The 11,738-nt window shown below is 41.2% G+C and overlaps 1 protein-coding gene across 1 annotated transcript in view; it reads right to left on the reverse strand.

Moving 5' to 3' along the window:
* Window positions 1-10,499: 10,499 nt before the first annotated feature.
* The window catches only part of LOC101346944 (lysine-specific demethylase 4D-like), a 1,901-nt gene continuing 662 nt past the window's right edge, over window positions 10,500-11,738 (reverse strand). The window contains exon 2 of the mRNA XM_012558159.1: window positions 10,500-11,732. Within this exon, the coding sequence (XP_012413613.1) occupies window positions 10,500-11,732 (1,233 nt within the window). The remainder of the gene's footprint in view (window positions 11,733-11,738) is intronic.

Below are 11,738 nucleotides of genomic sequence, written 5' to 3' on the forward strand. Positions count from 1 at the left end.
GTTTAATGAGAAGCTAGTTTGTTCAGTAAACCTTCATCTAAAGTACAATTAAAAAAAGGAAAAAAATTAACATGCACTTATATTTGTTCATTAAATGCAAAAATAAATGAGATTTTTAACAGAAAAAAGTGCTTTCTGATATGAAATGCAGTTGTTGTATTGTTTTATTCTTTAAGGGAGGGAAAAAAACAGGGAAAAAATGGCATTTACCTTCTGTTAGCCTAAAAATCTTAATTTGAAAGGAAGACACTTTAGGACCCAGAAAGACGATTTCCTTTAAGGATTCAGTGTCTAAATGAATCATCCTGAAGGTAAAGGTGTATATGGCCCAGCACAATTCTAATTGAATCAGCCCAGATCTAATTCTAATACACTCACCCTAGTTCTAACACTACAATATCCAATCACAATCTCTAATTTAAACCCTCCCCTCCAGTTGATCTAAACTTTTCCCAGGTCTAGAAACCTTCTCATTTCCATTTCCATTGCCAACTAAATTCAATGCTTTTTCCTGAAAATCTTCGAGATTTTTACCAAGAAAAAAAAAAAAATCAAACCCACAAGTCTGAAAAATTTAAAAATGTTTTTAAACTCAAAGGAACGATAACATCCCACTGTGTGTTTTCTTTCTTAAACAAATGTAAAATTAACAGTAACTTCTTTAAACTTGGAGTCCCCAGATGATGCTAATAGTTTATGTGCTCAGCTCCTAACCGAGAGGTTGGCGGTTTGAGTCCACCCAGAGGTACCTTGAGAGAATGGTCCAGTGATCTGCTTCGGAAAAATCAGCTATTGAAAACCCACCCCATGGAGCACAATTCTACCGACACATACAGGGTCCCCATGAGTCAGAAACAACTGGACAGCAAGTGCTGTTTTACTAGTCTTTAAATTTATAATAGGAAAATAACTCTCTCGCTCACAAGCAAAAGTAACAGAAAAATAAATCAACCTACCTTTCACCAGCCAAAATCCTGACTTCATGCGAAGATTCCTCAAGCCCCAGGAAGATGGTTTCCTCCTAGCCTCCAAATGAAGCCCCATGTCCTGAGGATCGCGACTTTATACCGCGGCAGAACTCTAACTCAATCAACACCCATTTAATCCAATCAAAAGGCTAGGTTCCTGATTGGCCATTCCACTTAATCCAAGGTTTTTTTTAAAAACAAAGCAAACTAAGAGGTTGAGAGTAAAGGGTGGAGCCCTGGTGGCGAGAGGTTAAGAGCTATGGCTGGTAACCAAAAGATTGGCAGTTCTAATCCACCAGGCCTCCTTGGAAACCCAATGGGGCAGTTCTGCTCTGTCCTACAGGGTCGGTATGAGTTGGAATCGACCCGACGGCAACGGTTTTATTTTGTTCGTTCGTTTTTTTTCGGTGGGGGGTGGGATGTGAACTAGATATTAAATATTAAACAAAAGCAACCTGTTACAATGACAGAAAGTAACCAAGTGCTCAACAACAAATATGAAACATTGATGGGTCATGTCAAAGAAGCACAGGAGCCAACTGAAAGAACTCCCAATGGCCAAAGCTGGAACAATTTGAGCAACAAAATAAATAAAGTAGGATTAGATTATAACCTAAAGTACAAAATAAATGTCCATGAGTTTATTCTGATATTAAAAAAGACTGAATAAATTAATAAATGGCTGGATAACAGACAAATCTCTCCTGCAGAAGAATTTCAAATAATCTATGCAGATGTTGTTGTCACCGCCTTTTAGTAGGCTGACTCTTGGGGCCCCATGCACAATGGAATGAAATATACCTACCTAGTCCTGGATGATCCTGGTGTTCAGTTGTGGATGGGATCATAAATTATGCAGATGTTGTTGTTGTGTGCTATGGAGTTGATTCTGACTATTAGTGACCCTATAGAACAGAATAGAACTGCCCCACAGCGTTTCCAAGACTGTAGTCTTTAGGGAAGGCAACTGCCACATCTTTCCCCAAGGAGCAGTAGCTGGTGGGTTCGAACCACTGGCCTTTCAGTTAGCAGCCAAGGCTGTCACCACTGGGTAGATACTCCACCTTAAAGGAGAAGGAGGGTAACTCTGCAATCCTCAGATGTGACTTCCTTCCAAAGAGTAGCACATGGAAAGATGGGGAAAAAGAGTAGTTCTATAGACAAGAGACCTGTCTTAGTCATCTAGTGCTGCTTATAACAGAAATACCACAAGTGGCTGGCTTTTAACAAAGAAATTTATTCTCTCACAGACTAGTAGGCTACAAGTCCAAATTCAAGGCATCAGCTCCAGGAGAAGGCTTTCTCTTTCTGTCGGCTCTGGAGGAAGGTCTGTGTCATCAATCTTCCCTTGGTCTGGGAGCTTCTCTGCACAGAAACCACAGGTCCAAAGGATGCGCTCTGCTCCCGGCACGGCTTTCTTGGTGGTATGAGGTTCCCATGTGTCTCTGCTCACTTCTCTCTTTTATATCTCAAAAGAGATCGGCTTAAGACACTATCCAATCTTGTGTACCTCATCGGTATAACTGCCGCTAATCCCTCTTATTAGATCATAGTGATTGAATTTACTACACATAAGGAAATCACATCAGATTACAAAAAGGTACACAGTTATACAATACTGGGAATCATGGCCCAGCCAAGTTGACAGATATTTTGGTGGGACACAATTCAATCCATGCCAAGACCTGACAAACGCTATTTCAGCCAGATGGTTAAGATCAACATCAGTCATCATAAATCATGTTGATAGTATGTAACCCTGACACAGTGTGATAAAAATGACACTTTACCTCTGTGATCTTCCCCCCAAAAACACATAACTCCAGTATAACTATGAGAAAAACATCAGATAAATTCCAGTAGAAGGGAATCCTATCGTATATCCGACCAGTACTACCCAAAACTGTCAAGGTCATCAAAAACAAGGAAAGTCTGAGAAACTATCACAGCCAAGAGGAGCCTAAGGAGACAAAACAACCAAATGTAATGTGGTAACTTGGATAGAATCCTGAAACAGAACAAGACATTAAGTAAAAACTGTAAAATCTGAATAAACTATGGACTTTAGTTAATATTTACATATTAATATTGGTTCATTCAGTGTACCATGTTACGTAAGGCATGATGTTAACAATAGGGAAACTGTATGGGTTTGGGGGAGGGGTTATATGAGAACTCTGCATGTATATGCTCAATTTTTCTGCAAATCTAAAATGGTTCTAAAAAATAAAGTCTTAATAACAGGTAATAAAATAAATAAATAATTAAAAAGGAAGGCACACATACACAATAATAGAAATAAAAAATTTTAGAAATACAGTCAACATTTTTAAAACAGTCTATAAACAATACTATTCAATTAAATATAAACCAAATGATTCTATACACCATTTTATGCCTCTTGATTTTTTTAGAGGCAAAAGAGTCTTTTTTTTTTTACATTTTAAAACTATGAACTATAGCATGCTTACAGACAATGCATAAAGCATATATGTCCAGTTTAATAAAGAACGGTAGAGTGAACATAAGTGTAACCACCACCCAAGTCAAGAAATAATGACTCATGCTCCTCCTCCCCAAATCACAGCCCCATCTGTCACCTAGACTAACCCCATCCTAACTTCAAGGGTATTAATTTTCCTAAACAATACCAAATGAAAGTTTTGCCCATTTTTGTAAACTATATATGTGTTGTTGTTAGGTGCCGTCTAGTTGATTCTGACTCACAGCGACCCAGTGTGACAGCATAGAACTGCCCACAGGGTTTTCTAGGAAGTAATCTTTAAGGGAGCAGAGCCTCTCGGTGGGTTGGAACCACCAACCTTTTGGTTAGCAGCCGAGCACTTAAAATTTGCACCACCAAGTCTTCTTGTTTTACATATAACCTTACATAAATGGAAAGGAGCCCTGGTGGCACAGTGGTTAAGTGCTCAGCTGATAACAGAAAGCTCAGTAATTCAAACCCACCAGCAGCTCCAAGGGAGTCAGATGTGGCAGTCAGCTTCCTTAAAGATTTATAGCCTAGGAAACCTTATGGGGCAGTTCTACTCTGTCCTATAGAGTCGCTATGAGTCAGAATTGATGCAAATGGTTTTTTGTTTGTTTGTTTGTTAGTTTTTGTTTTAGTTTTGTATAAATGGAATCATAGTTTATGTATTCTTGTGGGTGTTTTTGCCTTCATCTAAGTTGTTTCCCCGTAGCTGTACTTTGTTCTGCTTCACTATATTCAATTGTATAAATGTTTTCTATGGTTGATAGACATTTTGGTTGTTTCTGCCTCTTACAAACAATGTTGTGCTGAACATTCTCAGACATCTCTTCTGAACTACATGGTACTCATACCTTTAGGGAACATATCTAAGGATCCCCTGGGTCATAGACTATGTGAATTCTAACTCTATCATGTGTCTCAGTTAACTAGTGTTGCTGTAACAGAAATACCACAAGCGGATGGCTTTAACAAGCAGAAATTTATTCTGTCTGTTATAAGGAGGGTGGAAGTCTGAATTCAGGGCACAGGCTCTAGGGGAAGGATTTCTCTTTCTGTTGACTTTGGAGAAGGTCCTTGTCTCCTTTCAACATTTGTGGTTCCAGCGTTCCTTGGAAATCTCCGTGTGTCTTGGCATCAATCTACCCCTGGGTCTAGGAGATTAACAGTGCAGGGTCCATGGGTCCAAACAATATAATCCGACTCTTCTTTTTTGGTGGTAGGAGGTCCTTCTATCTCTGCTGGCTTCTTAAATCAATTTTGTATCTCAAAAGAGATTGACTCAAGATACAACCTAATCCTCTAGATTGTGTTCAGGCTCATTAACCTAACTGCCTGTAATCCTGCCACATTAACATTATTGTTGTTGTCATTAGGTGCCATTGAGTCAGTTCCAACTCATAGCCACCCTATGTACAACAGGATGAAACTCTGCCTGGTTCTGTGCCATCCCCACAATCCTTGCTGTTTGAGCTCATTCTTGCAGCCACTGTGTCAATCCATCTTGTCGACGGTCTTCCTCTTTTGCTGACCCTCTACCTTACCAAGCATGATGTCCTTCTCCAGGGATTAGCACCTCCTGATAACATGTCCTAAGCATCTGAGAAGAAGTCTCACCATCCTCACTTCCAAGGGGCACTTTGGCTGTATTTCTTCCAAGACAGACTTGTTCATTCTTCTGCCAGTCCATGGCATATTCAATATTCACCATCAATACTATAATCCAAAGGCATCAATTCAGTCTTCCTTATTTATTGTCCAGCTTTTGAATACACATGAAGCAATTGGAGATACCATGGCTCGGGACAGGCGAACTTTAGTCCTCAAAGTGACATCTTTGCTTTTGAACTCCTTAAAGAGGTCTTTTGCAGCAGATTTGCCCAGTGCAATTGCTGTTTTTGTTGTTAGGTGCCATAGAGTCAATTCTCACTCATCCCGACCCTATTTACAACAGAATGAAACGCTGCCTGGTCCTGCGCCATCCTCACAATCCTTGCTATGTTTGAGCCCATTATTGCAGCTTCTGTGTCAACCCATCTTGTCGAGGGTCTTCCTCTTTTTCACTGACCCTCTATCTTACCAAGCATGAGGTCTTTCTGCAGGGCCTGCACATTCCTGATAACATGTCCTAAGTAAATGAGATGAAGTCTTGCCATTCTCCTTTCCAAGGAGCACTCTGGCTATATTTCTTCCAAGACAGACTTGTTTGTTCTTCTGGCAGTCCATAATATATTCAATATTCTTCACCAACACCATAATTCAAAGGTAGTGTCATGGACTGAATTGTGTCCTCCAGAAATATCTGTCAACTTGGCTAAGTCATGATTCCCAATATTGTTTCATTGTCTACCATTTTGTCATCTGATGTGATTTCCCTGTGTGTTGTAAATCCTATCATTATGATGTAATAAGGTAGATTAGTGGCAGTTATATTGATGAGATCTATAAGATTAGGTAGCGTCTTAAGCCAATCTCTTTTGAGATATAAAAGAGAGAAGCAAGCGGAGAGACATGGGAACCTCCTACCACCAAGAAAGCAGCAGAGTGTATCCTTTGGACCCAGGGCTCCTGAACAGAGAAGCTCCTAGTCCAGAGGAAGATTGATGACAAGGAACTTCCTCCAAACACGACAGAGAAGCAAAAGGCTTTCCCTGGAGCTGAAGCCCTGAATTTGGACTTGTAGCCCATTGGACTGTGAGAGAATAAATTTCTCTTTGTTAAAGCCATCCACTTGTGATATTTCTGTCATAGCAGCACTAAATAACTAAGACAGGCATCAATTCTTCTTTGGTCTTATTCATTATCTAGCTATCACATGCATATGAGGTGATTGAAAATATCATGACTAGGGTCAAGCACCTTAATTATCAAAGTGATATCTTTCTTTTAACATTTTTAAGAGATTTTTTACAGCAGATTTGCCCAATAAAATAAGTAATTCACTTCTTGACTGCTGCTTCCATGGGAGTTGATTGTGGATCCAAGTAAAATGAAATCCTTCAACAACTTCAATATTTTCTCCATTTTACTGCAATGTTGCTTATTGGCCAAGTTGTGAAGATTTTTGCTTTATGTTGAGGTGTAATCCATACTGAAGGCTGTAGTCTTTGATATTCATCAGAAAGTGCCTCAACTCCTCTTCACTTTCAGCAAGCAATGTTGTGTCATCTGCATATCACAGGTTGTTAATGAGTCTTCCAACAATCCTCATGCCACAGTCTTCTTCATGTAGTCCAGCTTCCCCAATTAATTTTTCAGCATACAAACAGAATAAGTATGGTGAACGGATAAAACCCTGACACATGCCTTTTCTGATTATAAACCATGAGTATCCCCTTGTTCTGTTAAAAAGACTGCCTTTTGGTCTATGCACAGGTTCCACATGAGCACAATTAAGTGTCTGGAAGTCTCATTTTTCTCAATGTTATCTACAATTTGTTATGATTCACACGTTTGAATGCTTTTGAATAGTCAATAAAACATTTTTAATTATCTTCATTAAAATTTTCTTTGCCTGTGATATTAATGATTTTGTTCAATAATTTCTGCATTCTGTTGGATCACCTTTCTTTGGATGGGCGCAAATATGGATCTCTTCCAGGAGGTTTTCCAGGTAGCTGTCTTCCAAATTTCTTGGCATAGACAAGTGAGCACCTCCAGCACTATATCCATTTTTCGAAACATCTCAATTGATATTCCATCAATTCCTGGAGCCTTGTGTTCTGCCAACACCTTCAGTGAAGCTGGGACTTTTTCCGTCAGTGCCATCGGTTCTTGATCATATGCTACTTCTTGAAATGGTTGAATGTCAGCCAATTCTTTTTGGTATATTGACTCTGTGTATTCCTTCCATTTTCTTTTGATGCTTCATATATCATTCAATATTTTGCCCATAGAATCCTTCAATATTGCAACTTGAGGCTTGAATATTTTCTTTATTTCAGTTTGAGAAGTGCTGAGCTGCTTCCTTTTTGGTTTTCTAACTCCAGGTCTTTGCACATTTCATTATAATAATTTTCTTTGTCTTCTCTAGCTGCCCTTTAAAATCTCCTGTACGGCTCTTTTACTTCACCATTTCTTCCATTTGCTGTAGCTACTCTACTGCCAAGAGCAAGTTTCAGAGTCTCTTCTGATGTAAATTGTGGTCTTTTCTTTCTTTCCTGTCTTTTTAATGACCTTTTGCTTTCTTCATGTATGATGTCCTTGATGTCATCCCACAACTTGTCTGGTCTTTGGTCATTAGTGTTGAATGCGTCAAATCTATTCTTGAGATGGTACTAAATTCAGGTGGGATATACTCAAGGTCATACTTTGGCACTCGTGGACTTGGTTTAATTTTCTTAAGCTTCAACTTGAACTTATTATATAAGAGGAATTGATGGTTTGTTCTGCAGTCAGCCCCGGGCCTTGTTCTGACTGATGTTGCCGAGCTTTTCCATCATCTCTTTCCACAGATGTAGTCAGTTTGAGTACTGTCACTGTTTATGTTGTTGAAAAAGTGTATTTGCAACTTCTTTTTTTTTAATGTATTCATAGGATAAATTATATCACTAGATTTCTTAATTTGAACCATCATTGCATTTCTGCAATAAACCTAATTTACACATTCTTTTTGTTTGGGGGGATTTTTGTTTGTTTGTTTATTGTTGTAGTTTAAGTGAAAGTTTACATCTCCGATTAGTCTCTTATTCAAAAATGTATGCATACATTGTTATCTGACCCTAATTGCTCTCCCTATACAGAGACAGCACACTCTTCCTTTCCACCCTGGATTTCCCATGTCCGTTCAACCAGCTCCTGACACTCTCTGCCTTCATATACACCTCCAGACAGGAGATGCCCATTTAGTCTCATGTATCTGCTTGAGCTAAGAAGCACACTCTTCACGAGTATCATTTTATGTCCCACAGTCCATTCCAATCTTAGTCTGAAGAGTTGTCCTCGGAAATTGTTTTAGTTCTGGGCTGATAGAGAATCCGGGGCCCATGCTTTCTGGGGTTCCTCCAGTCTCAGTCAGACCATTAAGTCTGGTCTTTTTACTAGAATTTGAGTTCTGCATCCCACCTTTCTCCTGCTCCATCAGGGACTCTCTGTTGTGTTCCCTGTCAGGGCAGTCATTGGTGGTAGCCGAGCACCATCTAGTTCTGGCCTCAGGCTGTTGAAGTCTCTGGTTTATATGGCCCTTTTTGTCTCTTGGGCTAATACTTTCCTTGTATCTTTGGTGTTCTTCATTCTCCTTTACTCCAGGTAGGTTGGGACCAATTGATACATCTTAGATGGCTGCTTGCAAGCTTTTAAGACCCCAGATGCCACTCACCAAAGTAGGATGCAGAACATTTTCTTAATAAACTTTGTTATGCCAATTGACCTAGATGTCACCTGAAATCATTGTCCCCAGACCCCCACTCCTGCTACTCTGTCTCTCAAAGTGTTTGCTTGTATTCAGGAAACTTCTTAGCTTTGGCCAATTTACACATTCTTTATTATTCTTTTAATGTAATTAGATTCTCTTAGTTAATATCTAATTAAGAATTTTTGCATCAGTGTTCAAAAATAAGCTTTGTCTATAATTTCCTCTCTTTGTGCAATAGGTCAGATTTTTTATCAATGCATGCTGTTTTTAAAAGTTGGAAATTTTTCTTCTTTTCAGATGTCTAAATAAATTTGGAAACTTTTTTTAAATGTTTTTACATTTTCACAAAATTTCCCTGTGAATAGCTCCTAGTGATTTCAAAGAGGTAGATCTATTGATAGTTTTCCCTATTTCTTACATAGAGATTTATGTTTTAGATTTTCTATCTCTTCTGGAATCGGTTTTAGTAAAATAAACTTTCCTAGAAAAGTATCCATATTATTGGAGCTGTTTATTGATTTATTAGTTATACTGTTTTTTAAAAAATATTTTATTGAGTTTTTGGTGAAAGTTTACACAGCAAATTAGGTTTCTGTTTAACAATTTCTACATAGATTGTTCAGTGACATTGGTTACATTTTCCACATTTCTTCAACATTCTCATTATTTTCATTCTGGTTGTTCCATTTCCATTATTCTTGCTTCCCTGTCCCCACCCCATGGACTTCTCATCTTTGCTTTAGGGTAAATACTGACTGTTGGGTCTCAAATAGAGGATATATATATATATATATATGTATATGAAATGCAGTAGTCACCAGTGATATTGTTTATTTTATGAGACAATTGGTTGTTTACTTGAAAGTTGACTGCCAGAAAATTCAGATCAAAGTTTAGACAATAGTCTCCCCAGTCTCTACCTATCCAGTAGTCTGAACTTTTAATTAAAGACTTTCTATTTTGTTTTATAATTTACTCCCATTCTATGCTAGACCATCTATTGTGGCCCCAGTCAGAAGCGTCAGTAGGGGTAGCTGGGCACCGTCTAGTTCTTCTGGTCTCTGGATAGGTGATGAGTCACTTTGTTTTAAATATATCTCTTTTATATAATTCTGATTTTTAAAATATATTATGAGGACTTTACTTTCCTTGGCAGATACACACTAAAAATAATGAATTTAATAAACATGAAAACATCAATAAAGTTAAAATCATTTATCTGAGAACAAATGGTCCAATGAACTAGACAGCAATGAGTTTAGGGACATACTAGGCAGGGGAGGTATCCTGAAGATGAGATCAGACAAGCATTGTGCATGACATCCAGGCCATGGAAGGGGACACAGACACATAAATGTCCAGGAGTGGTCTGAGGGTCCCTAAGAGGTACCACAACATCTATGGCAGTCTTAGGGGTGGGGAGGTCGACTTCAGTGGCCACTGGTAGCCTTGGTCATCATAGTATGAGAAAGCATCAGGCAGCCTGGAAATGTGCCACTTCCTGGAAGTAAAAGGGTCTTCACAGGAGAGCTCCAGTGTCAAGTTGGAGCTTGGATGGCAGCTTCCAAAGTTCCTGAGGTTGGGAGTGTCAAAGGCACAACCACATTTTCAATGGCCCTTCTTTAAGCCCAGAGGCTTAAGAACACCCATTGTGGTGGACACATCTCAGGACTCAGAGGTGCAGCTACATCTATTTAGTTTGTCCCCAGGGATCACAGTCAGGACTGCAGGAGATTTTGTCAACCTCAGCTGGGGGCAGGATCTTAGAGGCGTAAGAGTGGTCCATGGCGATAATTTTGAGCAGGTTCACAGAAGTTGTGCAGTCCCCAGGTGCATCACTGGGGAGTTCTATCAGAGCCACAAGGGCGTTGGGAGGAGTAGGTGCAACAATGTCAGGGAGATTCACTGTAATGGTGTCCGGTGACGGCAGGCATGGGCCGGGGTGCATCAGAGCATCAGGATCCAGTGGGAGTGCCAAGGGTTGAAGGCAAGGGGCGCCACAGCACCCAGAAGCTTTAGCAAGATTCTGCGGTCCAGGACTCACAGGCGCAGGGTCTTCTATCAAAGGTCCATTCCCAGCTAGGGGCTGAGCCTTGGGGCCCAGAACTATGCGTGCTGTGTGCCTCTTGGCCAGGACCTGGACAGTCTGCTCCTCATCCTCAGATTCCCGAAGACGACGACCAGGACCACCACCTCTTCTGCCAGGTGAAGGCTGGAGATGTGGAGTGAACGGACCCAGGATCGACATCGCCTGCATCGCTGTCAGGCCGGGCTTCACGGAGCTTGGAGCTGTGGCAGTGGTGGTGGCGGAAGCAGCCTCCTCAGGCTGTACAGTAGGGCTGCAAGCGGAGGAAGAGAGCCAGGGAGCACGACGCCCAGAGGCGCAGAGGCGGGAGCTATCTCTGGAGGCCACAGGACTGGGGGGTCGCGGGGCCCGGCGGGGCGGAAGGTGCCTAAGGCCCCGTGCTGCTGTCAGAGATTCCCGGACCTCCTGCCAGGCGGTCAGCTCCGGGCTGGCCAGCGTCGTGGGCTCCGTGTGGTCCACGACTGCCCGGTCTCGCCCCTGTTTCCACAGCTCATAGCGCTCGGGTTGCAGAATGCGCACGAAGGCGTCCATGGAAAACGTGACCCTGGCCTCCCCGCAGCTGCACTGAGACGCCACTTTGCCATAATCAACCCAGCGAGGGGTGGCAAAATTGATGGCTTCCGCACAATTGAAGCCATGATTGAATCCAGCGTGGTAGCCAAAGGGGAACGTCACCATGAACTCGCCAGCCTCCTGGGTGATCCGACTGAAGGGAATGCCATTCTCCCTGAGCACGGTGGGCGAGATGAGCGCCACCTTGTGCCGCAGGAAGGCCTCACAGGCCCGCGCACTGCCTGGGAAAAGCGCCCTGGCCAGGCGTTCCAGGCGTCGGCCGTGCTCCGG

The sequence above is a fragment of the Trichechus manatus genome, unplaced genomic scaffold, assembly GCF_000243295.1.
Source record: "Trichechus manatus latirostris isolate Lorelei unplaced genomic scaffold, TriManLat1.0 scaffold00141, whole genome shotgun sequence".
In the NCBI taxonomy this organism is placed as follows: domain Eukaryota; kingdom Metazoa; phylum Chordata; class Mammalia; order Sirenia; family Trichechidae; genus Trichechus; species Trichechus manatus.